The 21,641-nt window shown below is 35.1% G+C and overlaps 1 protein-coding gene and 1 long non-coding RNA gene across 4 annotated transcripts in view; one reads left to right on the forward strand and one right to left on the reverse strand.

Moving 5' to 3' along the window:
- The window catches only part of LOC127853062 (uncharacterized), a 60,196-nt gene continuing 38,555 nt past the window's right edge, over positions 1 to 21,641 (forward strand). Inside the window, exons 1-11 of one of the 3 annotated variants that reach the window (XM_052387187.1) lie at positions 1 to 118; positions 3,076 to 6,198; positions 6,397 to 6,598; positions 6,874 to 8,588; positions 13,217 to 13,237; positions 15,767 to 16,040; positions 16,699 to 16,813; positions 17,820 to 18,067; positions 18,698 to 18,895; positions 20,761 to 20,888; positions 21,461 to 21,490. In XM_052387187.1, coding sequence (XP_052243147.1) covers positions 3,105 to 6,198; positions 6,397 to 6,598; positions 6,874 to 8,588; positions 13,217 to 13,237; positions 15,767 to 16,040; positions 16,699 to 16,813; positions 17,820 to 18,067; positions 18,698 to 18,895; positions 20,761 to 20,888; positions 21,461 to 21,490 — 6,025 coding nt within the window. In that variant the 5' untranslated portion in view covers positions 1 to 118; positions 3,076 to 3,104. The remainder of the gene's footprint in view (positions 119 to 3,075; positions 6,199 to 6,396; positions 6,599 to 6,873; positions 8,589 to 13,216; positions 13,238 to 15,766; positions 16,041 to 16,698; positions 16,814 to 17,819; positions 18,068 to 18,697; positions 18,896 to 20,760; positions 20,889 to 21,460; positions 21,491 to 21,641) is intronic. The other 2 variants (XM_052387189.1, XM_052387188.1) reach the window with 2 other exon arrangements.
- On the reverse strand, positions 9,384 to 10,703 carry LOC127853064 (uncharacterized). The gene is made up of 2 exons (XR_008036422.1): positions 9,886 to 10,703; positions 9,384 to 9,677 (listed from the first exon to the last, which is right to left on the reverse strand). It is a non-coding gene; the product is annotated as an uncharacterized LOC127853064 (long non-coding RNA).

A 21,641-nucleotide genomic window follows, 5' to 3' on the forward strand; every position in this document is an offset into this window, starting at 1 on the left:
CTAGAAACAAAATGGCGTATGAAAGACAAAAAATTGTGACAAGACTAAAATAATCATATGAATTTGGAAACAGTTACTCCTGGACATGGAAGTTTTCTATAACAAATTCTTGAAATAGGTGATAATTAAAACGGGTTAGATCTAGAAAGGCCGAAAACCAAAAAGCCGCATACCAAAAAAATGGCCGAATACCAAAAAGGCCTTACCAAAAAGGCCCAGAAGCGTACCAAAAAGGCCAAAAAATTAAAGCAATTATTGTTATTATAGGTTTCAAATTTTGTTTATAAACAAATACACATACATCAAAATGGAATAAGTCATAAAACAGGTATGAAGTTAATTATTTTCTGTATCTGTTGTTTATGTTTCAATATACATTTACAATATACAGTCAATGTACAAGCACAATCACACAATTTATATAACAAAATATACAGTTACAAGCAAACATTTACAGACGTTAGACAGTCACACTGACAAAATACAACATAATAATATTGTTAAACATGTGAATTCTATTTTTATTAAATCAAATGGCGTACGACATAAAACAATTTTTTTTATTTTCTTTATTACAAAATATACATAATTTCAATTAATTGAAAATTGAGTACGACTTAAAACATATATGAAGTTTTTTATTTTCTTTATTACAAAATATACATAATTTCAATTAATTTCAATTACATAATAATATTGTTTAACACGTGAATTCTATTTTCTATTAAATCAAAATGGAGTACGACATAAAACATGTATGAACTTTTTTTATTTTCTGTATTTCAAAAAATACATTTACATAAAAATACAAAGAATATACAGTGAACGTGACAAAATACAACATAATTTAAGCAATATACATGTGCTTTACTCCAGTACAACACCGTACACTTGACCGACCTTGGCCGGGAACTCGGAGGTGGTGCATTGTTTCGCCTCATACTTGTCACATAAATTAGAGATCGAACGCTGTCCTTATAATAAGATACTAGTACGCGAAAATAGCAAATGTAAGTTTTGCAACGAACACACTATAGAAAACGAGTGTCACTTTGTACTTGTTTGTCCTCTATATAGAGAAATTAGAACGAATTATTTAAAACTATATTTTCAAAGGTGGCCAACGTTAAATAAATTTGACATTCTAATGCAGTCGGCTAATAAAAAGAAATTATAAACTTTGCTTAATATATTTTTAATGCTAATGATATGCGTATTAATATAGACAATCTGTTATAATTTTTTATAATATCACATAGAATAAAGCATTTTTATTTCTTTCGGTTTAAGTCTTCCGAATTTAATGTAGCTAGTTTTATATCGTTAAAAGTTAAGAAACTATTTTAAAATGCTCAAGTAATTATCAATAGGTGTCAATAAGTGTCACTTTACACCATATGTGTGCGTTCTACTAATCCGTTATCAAAACAGATGCCGCAAACTGTGAATGAACATTGACACTTGGATACCTGGTCTGATTAGCGAGTTTTTTTTGTACATGCAAATTCTTTCAACTTCTTACATTTTAAAAATTGCAAAAAAAAAATAGTTAAAGAGGAAATTAATAATATATAATGATATATTATGTACTTAATTATATATGTTAAATATATTTAATATTTGTCTTTTAGCAGTCACTAATCCGTATGCATATATTTATTTTATTTATTGTATTGTTTAACATAGTAATCAAACATAACGTTGTACACTATATATTGTGTATGCTACTTTTTGACGACATCGACTATGTTATACGATTATAACAATGCTCATACCACAAAACTCACACAATATAAACACACAACAAATTAACACTCATGAAGAAATTCGTATAATTTGCACAATATAAAAACACTGCATTTCAAACGCCAAATAAAGTCCAGTATACTTACCAATATAATGAATAAAACAAAGCAACTACTATAGACAACTTTGACACATGAACAGGTTATATATTTCTCAATAATTCTGGATCTTATTTTGACCACCACGTAAGTTTACTACACCTTCATTACTCATTGGTTACATTTTTAGATGCAAACAGAGAGTTCAGAGAAAAATAAAATTTTCTTAAACGACTTTGATTATAAAATTAACGGTTTTTAAGTAGACTAATAAACAAGTTATGACTATTTAATAGATATGATGATTATATTCAGCATAACTATTCAATGATAATACAAAATATTGTATGGCCTTTCTGGTATACCATGAGGCCTTTTTGGTTCACTTGTGCGGCCTTTTTGGGAAGGCCTTTTTGGTAAACGGCCTTTCTGGTACTATCCCATTAAAACTACTCAATACTCAACTAGAAATGTTGTCGATAAATTCAAAGATAACTGTCTATTTCTCGAGGTAGTTTTTATTTGTACTGGAAAACAACTTTTGTCCAAATTAATGGGGTAACATCCATTACATTCTTTTTAAATAAGTAATCAGTGTTTTTTGCACCAAAACTTTAACATTGCCCATAACTTTTGCAATATTGAAGATAGTAACTTGATATGTGGCATGCATGTGTATCTCATGGAGCTGCACATTTTAAAAGGTGAAAGGTCAAATATATGGCTTCAAAGCAGTGCAGTAGGGGGCATTGTGTTTCTGACAAACACATCTGTTGTTTTACATTTTGTTTACATTATACCTTCAAAGATCCGAAAGGAATTAATTCAGCAACACATTGGATTTTAAAACATGTTTTATATTATTACTTTGAAAATACATGCATTTCTTGAATTTTTTGTTATTTTTAAAAAGGGTGTAATTTATTGAATTTATTTACAAGACTGCAGACTCAACTATTTGGATATTAATCTTAACAAAATCAGTTTTCAGATGCAAAAGTGTTTGCTATACCTTTACACCACAGAGGCACCTGTTATTTGTGGGGTCAATGCTAGAGCTAGATCTTATTTTGATATTTATCAAACTATAATGTTTTTACACTCACACTGGTGTATCATTCGGCGTAACAAAATTTAAAGGTCTAAAATCAAGAGGTCTACATCCAAACTACATGCCAAGTTTAAATTTCAAAACAGACTAAAAGCATAACTTTCTGCAATTGTATTCCAGGTGAATGATAAGAAAATGTTACCTTAATAATGGAGCAAGAGGAAGTTTCTGAGGATTTGAATGATCTCCGTAAAAAGAGGTTGGCTTATTTTGAAACACTCAACAAGGTGGAATCAAATGCTCTTGGAAAGTCAAGCAGGGCTGCATCTGTAGCAGGTGATAATGGTTATTATGAATTGGACAAACATGAAAGAAGTACTGGAAGCCATCCTATTCAAGATGAAAAAACAGTGTCAAATCAAAGAAATGTTCGTGAAATACAGACATTTAAGGATACAGAAATAGTTTCTCAGTGGAATAAACATAGTTCAGGAGAAACACTCAATTTGAAAGAACATTTGTATAGTAACACAATAAAAGAATCAATAAATGAAAATATTAAAAAGCAGAACAGAGATTCTTTGACAGGGAGTAGGGGTGGACAGCATTTACCTTCTAGCAGAGGGGATGAATTGAAAACATCTTCATTTTATGTAATAGTTCCTGAGCATGAAGCATCTGAGCCAAGTACTGATAGTAAAAGTAAATATATGTTGTTGAAAGAAACATTGCCAGAAACATCCCTTACATATAATTCTAGTGAAATTAAGCATGATGATGGGGTTAAGGATACCAAAAATACAGATGGTTTGGATGCATACAATGAAACTGTTGAGAGACTCATAAAAGCTACAAAGGAAGAATTATTAGGTTTGAAGGCCAGTGATGACATTTGGACAAAAATTAAGACTGAACCACTGGCACTTGTAAAGGTGACTGAAGAAAATGTATATAAACCTAAAATTGAGAGAGGATTGGATGCAAATCCAAAAGCAAGTTATTTGCAAAAACAAGAATCTGTCTTTGAAAATGGTAATTCTGGTTGGCAAAACAATGACAAATCACAAGAAAAGCATAGATCATCATCAGACCAAACAGAGTCAGGGTTTCAAAGACACCCAGTGGGAAGGTCTTTCTCAGAATCTGGAATGCCATCACAAATCATTGATAGTTCTTTCTCAGATAAACAGGCTACACCAAGCCTAAGAGAGCACAGAGCTTCATGCAGTGGTGAACTTCATCCATCTAAAAGTCGCATGGAACCTAGCTTTCACCATCACAGATCAGAAGAAGATATTGCAAATAACAAGGCAAATAACAAGAGCTTGACTACCACAAAAGTAGAAGAAATATTTAGCTCAAGGCAAGTGCCAAGGCAAAGTGTAAAACCTAACAAAGTGGAGGAATCACTTGATTTTAGTGAATCTAAAAAGGCAATATTAGAAGAAAAAAATATTGATATGACAGAACTAGGTCTTGAAACACATCGGCCTGGCATCGACAGGGTGGATACGATGGATGCAGTAGCTGATGATATAAATCTTGGAGATGCTGTTAGCAAGGAACTTAGACTATTGTTAGGAGAGGAAAAATTCAAGGAATTCTTGATGAAGTCCAAGAAAGATATTGATGATTTGAATGATAGATCTGCTGATAATTCAGCTAGAAGTGATAAAACGCCTAGGTTGTTTAAAGAAAAACCTAAACAGCAAGAAATGCATGTAAATAAAACCAAAGAAACTCTTGGAAAACATACACCAAGTCAAAACATGAAGAACATTTCTCATACTCAAGTTAAAAATTCACAAGAATTTACACCAAGAATGTTAGATGGTGAAGCTGTTCAAAGCTTATTGGGTGAATATATTTTGAACAAAAACAAAGTAGTGAAGGAGGTATCTGTTGATATTGTGAACAGGCGGAAGGACAAACCTGACAGAATTGAGGAAAAGGGGAAAAGGGACAGTGGTATTGTGATTACAGCCATTGATCTTGAAGAGGACTTAAAGAATGAGTCCCTAAGGCCCAAACTTAACAGACCCAAACATGACCCGCTAACAATTTATCAAGATAAGAAAGGTAGTGAATCAGAAACAAACAATAAACAGGTTGTCAAAGGTGAATCCAAGCAAGGTCTGTCTAAAAGCTATGAGCAGGTTGCAGTGTCAAGAAATGTAGCTTTTTCTGCAGATGAAATCTACAACCAGGCTTATGGATCTCAGTTTTCTACTCAAAGTGGGATTGTCAGTCCACAATACGAAAGAAGCAGCATTCAATTTGATTTCATCCCGGCTGGTGTGTCTCAAAATCCTGCAGGTATAGTTGGAGGTCCAGTACAGTTTAATAGAGATTCACTTGAAAGTGATCTTCATTTGGCTCGATATAAGGAGTATGTTTCTAGACACCAGGCATTCCCTGGTGAACAAGTTCGACAGACATCTCAATTTGTTAATTCAAGGCCACAGTATATGCAGAGCTATCCATCTACAAGTTCTGCAGATTATAAAGAGAGAGGGCATTCTGCCATTGGAAGCTCTGCTGTTAATGCACAGAAAATGGTTAGAGTACCTTATCGGCCACAAATTCCTCAAGCTCAGACATTGAACAATTGTTTGACCAACAATGTGCATCATTCAGAGAGTGCTTTTCATCCGGATATTAGGATGATTGCTCCTCATCCCCCAACAAAACTAGCCAAACCTGTTCACACAGTCCACACCAACATGTACACGAGCAATTCTGTTGTCAATACAACTCAAGCGGCATCGGTTACTATGACAATCCCAGCAACAGCAGTTCCCTTGGAAACACAAACATCACCATTTCCCATATTAAGTAAAGGATCACCATTTCCCATTGCAACCCAAGCAATACCAGTTTCCAGGGCAATCCAAGGAAAGCCAGCTCCTATGGAAAACTATGCAACATCAGCTTCCATGGTGACCCAGGCATTATTGTACAGGGGGACAGAAGCAGATAACATCATGCCTTGTAGGTCATCTGTTTCTATGCCGATCACATCATCTGTTTCAAAACTTGGATCAAATGCTTTATCGCCGACAAGTGTCATAGAATCAGTTGTAGAATCAGTCACAAGGTGCAGTCCTATGTCCATAGCAACCCAGACTCCTGTGTCCATTTCAAAGAAAAGCACTAATGAGGTTGCCAGGAGGCTATCTGATGCTGTGGTTTCCATGTCTACACAGACTGGGGATGATACTTACTCTTTGGAAGAAACACCAAGAACATCCACTGTTGAAGTTCAAACAGATAGAGAAGACTCACCGGACATCAATGACAAAGGTACATTTTTAGATAATGTTTAATAATAGGAATTAACACAATGGTAACTAGAATTTGTAGAACTTCAAATGGTTTGACCTTATTGTAATTATTGTAATTAATTGATGTGAACATTTAGAATATTTTTTGGAAATGTGATAACTGTTTAAATTAGATATAAATGAAAAGTAATGAACTTCACTTTATTTGAATCACCAGGAACATTGATAGCTGAATCAATGTTTACATCAGTAAGTCAAATACATGTAAATCATGAGGAGAAGTTTGTACCCCATCCACCAGCCATGGAAAAAGGCAACAAGCCATCCCCAAGACGTCACATTAAGGGTGAGATTGCCGCCCGTAAAGAGCAGGATTCAAAACGTCACATTGACGGCATAAGACATCACCATGAACAAAGGTATGTTGTTATTTTAATCTGATGGATTGTTGTAGTATATGGTATTTGTTGATAGATCTTATGTTGTGTGTAAATAACATTATTAAATTGAAATTGTTTTTATAAGCAGGCAATTCATTATTTAAAAATCCATAGAATAATTATAAAAAAAATCTCTGGCAACGTTGTATTCTTTTAGACACCAGTTCTTTTTTTAATGAAGTTTACAAAAATATTTTTGACATAATCATATGCCATCAATTGGAATGCTGCTGAAACTGTGTAATTTTTCACAGAAGGACCCAGAGTGAAGAAGAACGCTGTTTTGAAGAACAGGCAGCTCATAGTCAAAAAACATTTGCAAAGGCCTCGCTAGAGAGGTATTTCTCATCAATGGAAAATGTAGGTGTTGACAAACCAGCCAAGTCTGTCTCTTTGTCATCCACTGGCTCGCCAGATGTACCAGATGAGCTTGAACTTGAGAGTCTGACCTCTGAGAGATATAATATGACTACTGATGGGGAAACAGTTGGCATAAGTGAGGCTAATGATGACGGGAGTGCAGTGTTGAATGAAATGGTAAGATTGACTGCATTTCAGAGTATAGAACATTTCTTTGGGGAATCTAGTGAGAGAGATTTGAAGAGGAATTCTACCGTCTCTTTTCATCCAGTGGTGCAGGACTATTCAGATCATGGTGAGGCATTGCGATTGCTTAATTATCCTGTTCCTAATGAAAAAGGTGACGCTAAGGAAGCTGATGATCTGACACTGGTCAACAGTGTTGTCAATACGGATATGACTGTGAACGGAGGTGGACTCACTGAAAGACTCAAAGACCTCGGCATTGAATTAGATCATGTGAAACAGGATGGGGTGCAGCTTTCTGATGGTGACACGAAGAAACACAAAGGCAAGGGTAAAGTGTTGATTGTGTGTCCGGACTGCCAGGGTCTGAACAAAGAGTACATGTCCTGGTGCACACACTGTGGAGAGATGATCATAGGAGTTGAGCCAATGTTAGTGAGCAAAAATAAGGAGGGAAAAATCAGGACTAAACCATTAACTAGCTGCAAGGTTGATAAGATATCAGAGAATATTATGATACAGGACACAGCATTTGTTGATAACAACCAAAATGTAAATTCTGTGATGCCTAGAAGTGATAAAGCTTTCACTCTTAATCTTGGTGCAATAAATGCGTCAGAGAAAGAGGATTGTGTTTTTATTAGCCCAAAAAAAGGATCTCCAATAAAATCTGACAAAGACAGTGGCCGTCCTTCAAGTGATGACCATGACCTTGAGCTTCAAACTCAGAAGATTGAAGAAGAAGTTGTCAATGATATATGTGCAACCATATCTGATCCTGTGTTAAAAGGATATGTGAAGTCACAGTTCAGCAAATCTCACCCTCAGGTAGATGATTCTGAGAAAGTAAAATCTAGAAATGAACTTGAGCTATTCTTGGAAAGTAACCTGCCAGATAGTGAGGGTCTGCATTCTAGAAAGCATGATATTGTGTCATTAACTAGTGAGCTTTTCAATCCAGACATTTCCAATAATGTGCAATATAAAATTGCTATGTACAACCAAAAGGTGGTTGAAAAACCTTTGAACCAGTCATCAAAATATCATAGTTCAAATCCTAAACTTGACAAGAAAGCTAAAGAACTAAATGAAAGCTTATTCCCTCCACCTTTACCAAACTTTAGTGCAAACTTACCTTCTAGAAGTGAACTCTCTCTAAAGCTCCCTGTAAATTCCATGGACTACTCAACTGATGTCTCTCAAAATATTTCAAATACTTTTGAACCTGTCGTACATGATGAGTTGACTATGACTGACAAGGATCAAGAGAAAAGGAAGTTAGACAAGGAAGAAAGGAGGCGGGAAAGAAGAAGGAAGAGAGGCCATGGAGCCATAGATGTGGAGGTATTTGGCTACGATGAATCACGCGAAAGTAGAAACTCTAGTCGGGCAAATCGGTTGGTGCCATTGCTGAATCTTGCTGGTAAGTTATTAGATTGTTGTGTTGATATTTTTCTTTCTAGCATTTTTATAACAAAGTTTGTAGGGGTATACTAGAATCACATGGGTCTGTTGGATGGTTGGTTGGTCTGTCAAGCTGTAAATGTGTATTGTGTGTGGTAAACTAGTCCCTTAGTGATTATCCTATCAACATGAAACTTTAAAGATATAGATATGTTGTTTACACTTATTAGAAATTCAAGAAATTATTTTGGCGCATGTTGCGGTATGCTTTGCAGAGTCCTGTGTCCTTGAACCTTTTGGTTACTTAACATCATTGTACATGTTACTTTGTTACACAAACTATGCCCTCAGATTTATGTGTTTCCACATGGTACTATGTACATGTAGATATCTTGTTCATTACTCTGATGAAGCTCAAGACAATATTATATTTATTTTGTGATTCTATTTGCCAAGCTTTTAGCCTTTGAACTAAGGCTGCTTTTGGGATAATAACAGTATTTTACATGTGAACTTTGTGTCACAAACTGGTCTCTCAGTTTTCTGTGTATCAAAAGAAAACTGGGAGTGATGATTATCAGAGATGGTAAAAACAAAATATTGTCGGAGTTTTCAGAGTTGTAAATTTTTGTGTCCTGTAAATGATTTTTAGTTCACCTGCTTGTCTTTGTCCGTCCGTCCGTCGTCTATATTTGCAGACAATACCAAACTTCCAGATTGATGTCAGACATTCGGTCTGACGGATTGACAAATTCTGTCAGACCGGATGAGTGTTTGTCAGACCAAACAAAAAGAGAGAAAACACAAAATGAAATGACGGTTACACATAGTATTTATTTATATCATAATGACATATATCAAGTATGTACTATCTAGTAATATCATAAAACAAGTATGTTACTATATATTACTAGATATTATCAGATATCGGAATAGAGATTGGAATTCAAATAATTGATCATCTTCTTCTCATTGTCTCCTTCCTCCTGACAATCTGAACAGTTATCACTCTTGTCATCTTTACAGTATTGATAATTGATTTGTTGAGTTTCTGCGTCAAAGTCTACGACATTATCAGGTTCAGCAGTCTCCTGCTCATCTGAGGTACCTTCAATTAATAGATGATCAATCACTTGAGTCTCGACAAATTTGTTTTGCCAATATTCTCAATATAATAGTATCAGTACCAGGTAATACTTTGGTAAGAAACCTCAGCATATCAGGCAAATCTCACAATACAAAATATAAAGACAATAAAATTAGTTGTGAAATAATCTTTTGGAAAGAAAACAACAATATTTTGAAGACGAAATCACCTGAAAACAATTATACGGCAACGTTATTTTCGCTTCGCAATGCTGTTTACATTGAAGACAATTGACCTCTAACATATGCGAGCACCTTGCTGCATGGTCCCGGCTCTCGCCTTTTGCGAATTGACATGCACATATGAGTGTGGAACTAGTACTTTATAAATATCCGTTTGGAAATTTCCAGATGCTGTCACGGAATTTATCCCATTTTCACCGCGACATTGACGGTATAACACGTTGTGGAATATACTTGCTTGTATTCAACACTGTGGAATATACCTGTCGCGTGCACGGACTACTTTTTAAATGACGTCATGCGATATGCGCTAAAATTAGGTCGAAATTGTTTGGTTCATTGATCGAATTTTAAGGTCACCCATGAAAAGAAAATGTGCATATTTTGCAGAAAAAAATATATATGATATATTCACCAAAAGAAATGTTGAAATAAAATATCAAATTACACGATTTTTGTTTTGTTATTTTTTTATGTATATTTACTTTACCACTGAATGATTTTTCATAAGAAACAAAGTCGACAAAACTTGAGCTTCAAAATTATACGACCTTCAACCTTTAAATCTAGTCATATGACATTATTTAGTGTAATGTGCATTGTTTATAACCAAAGCATATACTTTTGACATTTAACTTAAATATTAAGAATGTACAACAAGCCATACACATATCGCACAGTTCATGAATAATCTGCTATGTTTGCTTTCCTATTTAATTCACGTTAGGCATAGAGCTGTGTAAAGTATAAGATGGTAAAAATAGCACCACACTGGAATTGGGAACGTCCCATTTGTACACGGGTATTTTCTACTCATACATCTGTTGTGTACTTGAATGTTTTCCATTCTTTGTGTATTTATATATTAGATTATTTTTTCGTACAATAAGGGCATTTACCATAGATAAATAAAACATTGTGCAAGTTTAAACATAATTATGTTTATATGCAGAAATCTGCAAATGCAACCGAGTTTACCAACGGCTATTATTAGATAAACTGCTCCGGTTCATTTGAACAGCAGTAATGTAGAGTACATGACGTAGCGTGTGACGAAGAAGAAAGTTTATCGCGTTCATATACTCATTTGAATAAAGTGATAGAATGGCATAAGGGTCTTTATTTAACTATGCTAAAATAATTATTAAAGACCCTAGATGCAAAATCGTCAATAATTGAGTTAAATGGATTATTAGATGGATTTTAAAGGATAATTAAAGGTAAGATACTAGTTCTTACATGTTTTGATTTTTGATTGTACTTTTGTCGTTCCCTGATCTCGGGGAAATGATTTTAACATGGCCATGGGCGCCATTGATGCATCGGATCACACACGGCATACCCATAACATTATATAGAAAACACGTTCTGCGCGTCCTGAAATTCGTCGTCCGAAGTCGGAAAACGTATTGCCCTGTATATTTTGTCAAATAAAGTGTCAGTCGCTGCAATTGTCTGTTTACTCGTCAAAATTGTCAAGGTCTTCGATAGCTAAAGAAACTTCAGCGTACAGTTTATTTAGTATTGACAGACCTGTACAAAGTCGCGCCAGTCAAAAATCATAAAAAGCGACATTTAAAGTAATGGTAGCCAGAACTAGGTCGTCGATGGTGTACATGTATGTTGACATCGACAGCATTTTGTCAGGAGTAATGGCCGCCAGATTGGATTTTGATCATTTTCTTTCGAAAATAAAATAAATTATAGTAAAGTAAAATCTTCTTTTCGCGGTCGTAATGTGTTAAAATTCGCATACTGCGTAAAATTGAATGTATGCATATGGTGATATTTTTACTTGTTTTACAGTTTGTGTGTGAATTTTTTAAAGACTATTTCGCGTACCAGAACAAATACATGTATATCACTACGCATGGTTACATTTGTTAGATTTTAAGCGCTTTAATGACGGAATTAAAATTATTGTTAAGGTTATTAGATCTATTTATGTTAAACGTCACGTTGAAAAAATCAAATGGGATAAATAGAATACTAGGATTAGCGTTGAATACAGAGAAGTTTATGTTGCTCGGCTCGAACACCGAAAGCGCTCGCCAAGGCTCGCGCTTCCGGCGTTCTAAGCCTCGCAACATAAACTTCTCTGTATTCAACGCTAACCTAGTATTCTCTATATACCGAGTTGCAACACTTTGTATTTCAGATACATCGGAACACACTCGGCAAATTCCGTCTCCACGTTCAGAATATTTTACGAATATAGTATCGCGTGATCCGAGTTATTTCGGAAAATAACGCGTATAACCGAACATGTGCGAGCTATTCTTATTGGATGACACAAATAGATCGAAAACATAAAAACGACACTGGTATTAACATATTTAGTTCTACATGTTTTGATATGGCAAATATTGGAATCCCACGGAGCATCAGACGATGATTATTAAAGATATTTATTATATTTTTGGAGTCGGACATTTTGGTCCGACGGAATTGCAAAATCGATCGGACCTTGTAATAATCTGTCAGATATGTCCGTCGGTCCGACGAAGTTTGGTATTGTCTGTATTTGGTTTGTAAACACTCTAGAGGCGACATTTCTTGTCTGATCTTCATGAAACTTGGTCAGAAGATTTGTCCCAATGATACCTCGATCAACTTTGAAACTGGGTCATGCTGGGTCAAAAACTAGGTCACTAGGTCAAACAAAAGAAAAAACCTTGTAAACACTGTAGAAGTCACATTTCATGCCCAATCTTCATGTAACTTTGTCAAAATGTTTGTCTTAATAATATGTTGGTTGAGTTCAAAAGTGGTTCAGGTCCGTTGAAAAACATGGCCGCCAGTTGGCGGGGCAGTTTTACTTATTAGGCTATAGAGAAACCTTGTATACACTTTACAGGCAACATTTCTTGTCTGATGTTCATGAAACTTGGTAAGAAGATTTGCCCCAATGATACCTCAATCGAGTGTGAAACTGGGTCATGCTGGGTCAAAAACTAGGTCACTAGGTAAAAAAAAAAGAAAAACCTTGTAAACACTGTAGAAGTCACATTTCATGCCCAATCTTCATGTAACTTTGTCAAAATGTTTGTCTTAATGATATGCTGGTTGAGTTAAAAAAGGTGAGCCAACTAGGGCCATCTTGGCCCTCTTGTTTGTTGTATTGTATTTCTTGTAAATATTCATGAGGCTTGAAATGACCAAATGTGTTTCTGGCTGGAGGAAATTTGATGAGAATTTTCTTCGGCTTAACAGCTGTTGTTTTAAGTCTGGCACTTCTTGTTAATTTGTACATTGTGTGTTCGCTTGATGTACAAGTCAGTTTACAGTAATTTTAATATGTTTTCGTTCTTGTTGTAGGAACAAGTGATGAGGACTCAAGTTAGATTTTATGCTTATTTGGATTTTTTCCCTTTTGTTTTAACTAATTGTAAATTATTCTTTTAAACAATAACATGTTCACATCTTTGTACATGAATCACACAAAAACATGTATAAGAATTTTGTGGTACATATATTTTCAATCACCTATAATTCTAAATGTGTACATATAGATGTCAACGGCAGTTTGATAACTAATGCAAAATGTAACATGATTGAAAATGGTTGTATGTTATACTGTTTTTAGCTCGGCTGTTTTGGAGAAAACCCGAGGGATTGTCATAGCCAGCTCGTCGTGTCGTCCGCCGTCCGCGTCGTGCTCAAACCTTGACATTTTGTCAAGGTTTTGAACATTGGGTCTAAAATCAAAGTGCTTCAACCTACAACTTTGAAACTTCAATTGTAGCTGCATCTTGATGAAGTCTATATACCACACCCATTTTTGGGTCACTAGGTCAAACGTTAAGGTCACTGTGACGGTGTACGGAAGAAACCCCCTTCGGAAGAAACCCCTTCCCGAAAAACGGCATAGCGGAACAAACCCCCTTTCACATTTAGCATACGCGGAATAAACCCCATCGCTAGTTTTGCATATGCGGAATTAACCCCCTTCCATAGCGGAATTAACCCCCTTCCATAGCGGAACAAACCCCCTTCCATAAAGAAAGAATATGCACGTTTTTGTAAAATATTTTGTAAATACGCTAGCTATTGTTACGACACAGGAACAGTAACTCCGATCCTTATAAAAAGACAAATGCTTCGGTTATTGTAGGAAAATATGTACGTAATATTGTCGTCACGATCGGCGCGGGGCGCTAATTTGTCGTTGCTGCAGTTTATTAAATTCGTCTTCAATGTAAAAAAATTCTTGCCTAGTTTGGGTTATTGTAACATATTTTTATCTATATAGTACAATTTAACACATATAAAACTCTTATAATCTCAGTTTAATGAATGCAAGTAAAATTCACACGACCATCTAAACATTGTCAAGTTGTTAACAAACTGCCGGTACACTTCTTTAATCAGCACAAAGCAGTTTGAAAATAAATTTAATTAAACAGACGAATTAACAACTTGTGAACTAACGACCGGTACACTCCTTTAATCAGTTTTTCACACCTTTTTTTAAAGTGATATTATGCGTGTTTTTCACTGTCGAATTGAGATTCACCGCTTGAATATTTAATGTGTATCATTAACAACTTGTGAACAAAAGGCCGGTACACTTCTTTCATCCGATTTTCGCACATTCATTCAAAGTGATTTTATGCGCTTTTTTCACTGTTGAATTGAGTTGAAGCTGAAAAGAAAAAAATTAACATGTCAAAATACTGTCCCGTAATGTCCCGAAATTATTATAACAAAATTGTGTCTGTATGTCGTATGAATGATTCTGCACTTTAAAGTAAATTAAGATTCAAGTTGTACATCGAGTCATTTCGTCAATTGTCAGAACGAAAGTACGGTTTATATTCCAATGCATTATTTCCTCTTTCCTGGATATTGTTTTGATATGTTGATGCTGCATTTACAAGTATTAGTATATATGAAGTGAAAACACCAAAAAATAAACAACGGTTGCGATACACACTCATAAAGTTTAAAACATAGCATATGTTGCTAGATGCGCATAACACTTTGATAATGGATTATGGATACCACTTCGGAAGGGGGTTTATTACGCCTGTCTAAAAACTTGAAGGGGGTTTGTTCCGCTATGGCGTTTTGGTTTATTCCGCTTTGGAAGGGGGTTTGTTCCGTGTATGCAAAATATGAACTGTGACCTCTTAATTAAAAAAAAAAAATTATGATAAGCTTTCATTTATTCAAAACTATACCCGCAGCCGAGCGTGGCACCCGTTATGCGTTGCTTTTGTTTTAAGTAGATCTAGATATCTTTACTAGGTGTGTGTGTGTGTGTGTGTGTGTGTGTTTATATACTTTTTTATTTCAAGTAAAAATGTTGGGAGTATTTTCTTCTAGTCCAAACCAGTTTTATATTAAAAATAGCTATGAGACTTCAAACTTTACAGTAATTTATTTATTAAGTAGAACAGCTATATGAAGGTTATGTTAATAACAAGGTGCAGTAAATTGTATAAATCCAAAAGGAAATACAATGATATAGTCTCATTATGATATATGTGTAGTTATTTCCAAATGCCTCTGATACAAAAAGTCTTGAGGTATACTAATTTCCAAATGCCTCCCAATTAACATTACCAAGCCTTTACCTAAAATAACATTTTAATTGTATCACAGACTTTATGTGACCGGTGTATCTTTTTATGACAGCAGTCAGTAAATTTAGCAGTTCAATCAAGCAAGCCAGCATTATTGAATTATATTAATGAAGACCAAGAAATTTTAACAAAGCAGCAAATATGAAATTGAGAACTGAGCGAGTCTGATTCAAACTGTCTCCATGTTAGTCTTGCAGGCACATGCTTATTTCTGTATTTCTATGATTGTTAGTGTGTACAATACATGTATAACCTGTAGTTTCTAAAAATAACTTTCTAGGCAACAGCAGCGATGAAGATGACAGCATCTTGTCTGATTTCAAGGGAGCCAGCAAACAGGAACTCATTGGAGGTGGTTCCCATACTCCTGTTAAGAAAGCTCTTGGCTCCCAACTGGAACTGCCCATACAAGAAGTGGAGGAAGTGACAAAACGGTTGCAGCAGACGTTAGATGAACCAGACAATAGTGCTAGACCTGTTGTCAGTGAATATGAGGCAGTTGTTGAGAATACACACGGATATGCTTTTCATGAAAAAAACAACTCCTTTCAAAGGTAGGGTTCATACAGTGAAGGTGCAGCATGACAACAGGAGACTCAAACTGGTATATCCAATGTGGAATGACAGTCAGCGCTCTTTCAGAGATGTTCAGAACATTGACTAAACAATTGATTACTAGTAATTGCATATGAATGTTCCTTTGCATAATAACAAGTTTGGTTTGTACTTATATGATACTAAATGTTTTTAGAATAATAACAGCATCAAAAAGGTGTGTAATACAGATCTATAGTGTACCTTTGCAAACTAAATTTGAAAGAGGGTTTTTGCAGTCACCCCGATCGGCAAGTTTGCCAACCATCATTAACTGTTACAAGTTTGTGGAGCAAATTTTTTTTTACAATCTACATAATGTCTGAAGTGATTAAATTCAAACTTCAAATATATAATCACCATTAAGTTAGTTTAGATGTGCAAGATGGTTTGCCAGAGATCTATAGATTACTTTGTTATTGGCCCTTGGACATAGCTGACCTAAACGTATCAGGGTATACATCACATCAAGATTGCTGTTTTATTTTCATTACATATTTTATATTAAAACTAGAATTGATGATAAAATGTGATAGTCCTAAATTTAAAAAAATAATAAATATATATGTTAATTATCTGATATTGCTAATGGTAAACTATGAAACCCTTTGCTTACAGTTTTAAATCAAAGACAGATTCAAGGTTATCAGAGATCAAGGTCAGATCAGGTGCTGCTGAAGCAAGAGGAGATGAGGACTGGAAAACATTATTTGAGCCAGAAACCATGGGAATGGTATGTAGGATAGGTTAAAATTTAGTTCCTATTTAAAGTATTTATATCTGATCTTAGTCGATGGGACCCAATCAAGCAATACTATAAAATAAAATGCAGTTTTAAAGGGGCCTTTTCACATTTTTGTAAATTGACAATTAAAACAAAATTGTTTCAGATTCGCAAATTTTCGTTGTAGTTATGATATTTGTGAGGAAACAGTAATACTGAACATTTACCATGCTCTAAAATAACCATTATATGAATTTTTTGACGATTTAAAAACCTAAAAATTATAAAGTGTTGCAACACAAAACTATTGAATAATTTGGAGGGTTCTGTTGTTGTGGTTATATTTTGTGATACTATGAGGATTGCTTATATTAAGTATAAAATACATCACTGATTGTATGAGCAAGGATGGCAAAGTGGTCTAAGCGATAGACTTTACTCCAGGGGTCAGTGCATCGAGTCTGGTTGAGGGTTACTTTTTTTCTTTCTTTAATTTTATTCTTGTTTTTGGAGCTTTTTAGATCCAACGTTTCCATTTATCAATATAAAGCATTTAATTACAAACTTCAATACAAGCAAAAATCTGTGAAAAGGACCCTTTAAGGTGATGGTTAGTGGTGGTAATAAAATGAAGTTTGAACGGCTAAAATAGTGCACATTCTTAATTAATGTTCATTTGGCATTTCATACAGCATCAGTCTTATGATGAAAACAATGAAGAGAACATGATCTTTGCCTAGTTTCCTTGTAAGTATGGGTATTTTGAATCACCATGAAAATCGGTCTTCTTGTCTTGTTTGTCTGTCACTCCTTCGGCACAAACTTGTTGAAAGGTTTTCTCCTTAACCTTAAGTTTTGAACTTATGCATCATCCTATGTTATAAATTTATACAAGCAGTTGAATGTTTGACTTGCTAAAAATAGCTTTCATATAGAGCTAGACAAGCTAAGCTAAATAGGTTTTTCTCAGATTCAAACCTGTATGTCTGTTATAATAGTTTAAAAATAATTGCAGCCTGATGCAGATTTAGAGAACGATACAACAGAAAGAACAGTTGATACCAGTCAGCCATTCCTGGAGCAGCTACTATCCCAGCCCAAACCCTCCAAGTCCCGGACACGGTCCAAGTCTGCAGGCAGACCGGTCAAGTCTAAGGTTCGTCAGTCATTGGAGGAGTCTTCGTATCAGAGGAAGTGGGCTCGGTCAAGTACAGCATGGTCCAGTTATAACCCAGGGGAGCTTAATACCAGTTCCAGTCTGAGGTAGGGGCAGGAGTGATTTACCTTGGGTTTAATGTGTTACCATTTCCCGCTCAGAAGCAAGTTAAAATACATGTATGCAACCAGCATAAAACAAGAAGAGCCTGTGAGTAAGTCACAGTCTGTTCAGGTTTTATGCTGTGTGCTGTTCATCAATATTGTATGGTTGGAAAGGAAGCCTTTAAAACTTAATTTTATTAAGAAAGTTTTTTTTATTTAATTTGATTATTTATTTATAAAGAAATGTTTTTAATTTATTTTGATTTTCTAAGAGATGACAAATGTGTCAAAGTGCAGTTCTGAGTGGTAGGGGTTAAATGGTGCAGTGAATGCTGTGATGCATTTTGGAAGGTTTCATCCAAATAAAGATTATAAAAATTATTTCACATGAACACAAAAAGTTTCACATCATTTACATATATTTCAGGGATATTAGATTGTGTCTTACAATATGAACCATCCTATGTGGATGTTTGTTTTTGTTGTGCCTCTGAGGACAGGTAAATATTGAAATAAAAAGGGTGCACTTTACACCTCAAGGCAATCCATGTTAACTATATAGTTGACAGTATGTTTATCATTTAGCTTATAATGTATTTTCTTTGCAAATAACAGTCTATAATGCGTTTGAAGGTCAAGTGCTGATTTTCCACGATCACGACCTTCAAGTGCTTCAAAAGCCAGAAAACCGCCTGGGGCAGAGCTGCAAACCTCTGGCGAGATGGATTATGACAATCAGTCTCCCAGTGACCCTGATCACAGACAAGCATCTGCTGAGAGGTCCCTGGACAGGAAGAAGAATAGGCCTTTCAGTGCAGATGTTAACATGAGGTGAGAGGAATCTGGTCATTTAGTCCACACCCAACAGGGGAATAAAAAGAGCAGCAATAAAAGACGTGTATCCGTTGCATTTAGACTGAAACCATGCTCTTAAAAATTAAATATAGATTCTGAAAAATTGCACACATTTGTATCGTCTGTCATTTGAAAAATGGAAACCAGAAATCTTGTTTTTCCTCTGCCAATATGTATGTCCCTCAAAAAAGCTACAAGATTACATATTCATAGGAAGTGTAGGTTAATATTGAAACAGCTGTAGAAAAAGGAGGTAAATTGTCATCATATGTACATGTATCAATAGGATTATTGTCAATTTTAAAACTTGATAAGAACATCAATAAATAACAAAAAAATCATAATCTGACATGATGCCTATAGGACAGGGTTCGCACAGACCTTGAAAAGTGCTTGAATTTCAACGTTCTCCTTGAAAAGTGCTTATAAAAGCTGTGGAGTGCTTAAAAAGTGCTTATTTGCATATAAAAACTTAAAAATGCCTAAAAAGTGATTATTTTGGGCTTCAAAAGTGCTTGAAAAACATACCAAGGGTAAACATTTATAATTTCATATCTTTTCCATGAGTCCGAAGTCATGTTTTTTTTTTTCACGATTTATGACGGTTCTGATCTGTTCATACTGGCAGGTACGGGATCGGTACGGGTTTTAGACGGTAAAGGTGGCAACTACTACTAATCCTCAGTCAATTCAGGTCTACTTCAGGGTTTTTTGTACGCATTATGCCATTACAGTGCTGACAAGTTGAAATATGCCAGCAAATAAGTGCATTTTTCAGAAAGGATGGCTTTTGAAGCACCCTTGGGTTGTTGACAATGCCAGTGTTTTCCACAGGCAATTTAACGGTCCCTCAGTGGGGCGCTTGAATTTCGAAATCAGAGTCCGCGGGGCGCCTGAAATTTTCCGAAAAATGGCAAGGTTTGTGTTAAAGAAATAATTGAGAGCTTTTATCGTAAATATTTACCAGAAAGTGATTTATAAAAAAGGAATAAACGGGATTATCGGGTAATAAATAGAAAATTGAAAAGTAGTAAGTATACAGTAATAGAGTTGGGTTGAAATGGATGTATTGGGGAATTGTTTGAGTCGGGATTTTACTACCTATGCGGGAAAGTTTTAAAACAATTAAACAATAAATATATTTTTAAATGACTGAGGGATTTTCTTGAAGAGTCATAGCGCACCAATTGACGTCTTTTGATGCTGTTTTTCTTTGAGTTATAATGCACCACAGAACGTCAATTGATACGTTAAATTAAAAAAAAAATAACGTCGGCAGGGGACACCCCTCCCGAACCACCCCTATCAGCCCCGGGGTGCCTGACAAAAATCCTGTGGAAAGCACTGAACGCCGATTCTAAAGTCAACGCATCTTGTAAAGTATGCAGAACATAATATATAGAGATCGCAAGTATAGGAGAATTGGGCGTTGAAAAGCAACCAGAAGAGTGCATTTAGAACATTTACAATACATATTCAATACAAATAAAAGGTTTGTTTTGGTATGTTTAATGCCTTTGGTCAAATACTATATTATAATGAAATATCTTACTTTTGATTAAACAGTTGTTACTGTAGCAGGGTAGTGCAGACTGTTGTAAGTCACATAGAATGTTAAGCAAGAAGATACCAATTTAGCGAAAATGTTGTCAGTATTGGACACAGAATAATATACAGTTTTCAGTAGGTCAGACTAAAAAAGTGCTTGAATTTGGATTTTTTTCCCTTGAAAAGTGCTTAAAAAGTGCTTGAATTTCATTGGAGAAAATCTGTATAAACCCTGTAGGAGCCCTTTTTCTGCACAAAAAGGTAACATGAAAATGCCTCAATTGACCTTTCAGCAGAAAGCCCATGAAAAAGAAGACTAAGAAAGGTGCAGTTGTTGAAATTACTGACCTTGACCTTGAGGGCGTGTCTGAGATGATTGAGCACCGCCTCCCCAAGCCCAGCATGATTGACAGGCTGAAAGGTGGGTGGAGCTTAGTAGGAATTTGATTAGCTTATTGGTCATGTTATTGTATAGTACTAAGTATATATGTAAGTTGCATGGGTGTTTTTGCTATTAATTCTCGCTTTGGAAAAACATGGCAATGCATGTTTGTAAAGTGTAGTCCTAGATTAGCTTTTGCACATCACACTTTTCAGTGAGGACACCTTTTTGCTTTTATACTATCTTTCATTTGAATAGAGTGTCTTCATAATTACAATTCAGTCTATGCGGAAAGTTTCGTACCTTATAAGTGTATGTGGACTGCACAGGATAATCCGGGATGACACTTTAAGCACATGCATTAAGCCTAATTTCCCTAGAATGCAGCTCATTTATGTTGAATTTGTTAGTTAGAAGTTAGTGTCTTAAAAAATTTAATCAAGTTTTTATTTACATTATAAAATAGGATATTAGAGTTGTAATTAAGGTTATCAGATAATTATCTGCAAGTCTGTTAGTAACATGTGCAGAATGCTGACGAAAATGATCTCTAAAATTGGATAGCAACCCATCCTTCTCTCATTCTGACATATTCCCTGACCTTTTTGCAGTTGAGACCACAGGGAAGGACATAGAAGCGGGTATAATGAGTTTGTAGTTTTTACCCAGATTTTCTTATCTTCATCCCCCAGTCTTTGTAAGGATGTTGTTTTCATCATCTGTTTTTCTCGCACACCATCTTCACCCATTCTGAATGGAATTACATTATCATCATTTGCTGTTGTTCATATA

The sequence above is a fragment of the Dreissena polymorpha genome, chromosome 12, assembly GCF_020536995.1.
Source record: "Dreissena polymorpha isolate Duluth1 chromosome 12, UMN_Dpol_1.0, whole genome shotgun sequence".
Taxonomy (NCBI): domain Eukaryota; kingdom Metazoa; phylum Mollusca; class Bivalvia; order Myida; family Dreissenidae; genus Dreissena; species Dreissena polymorpha.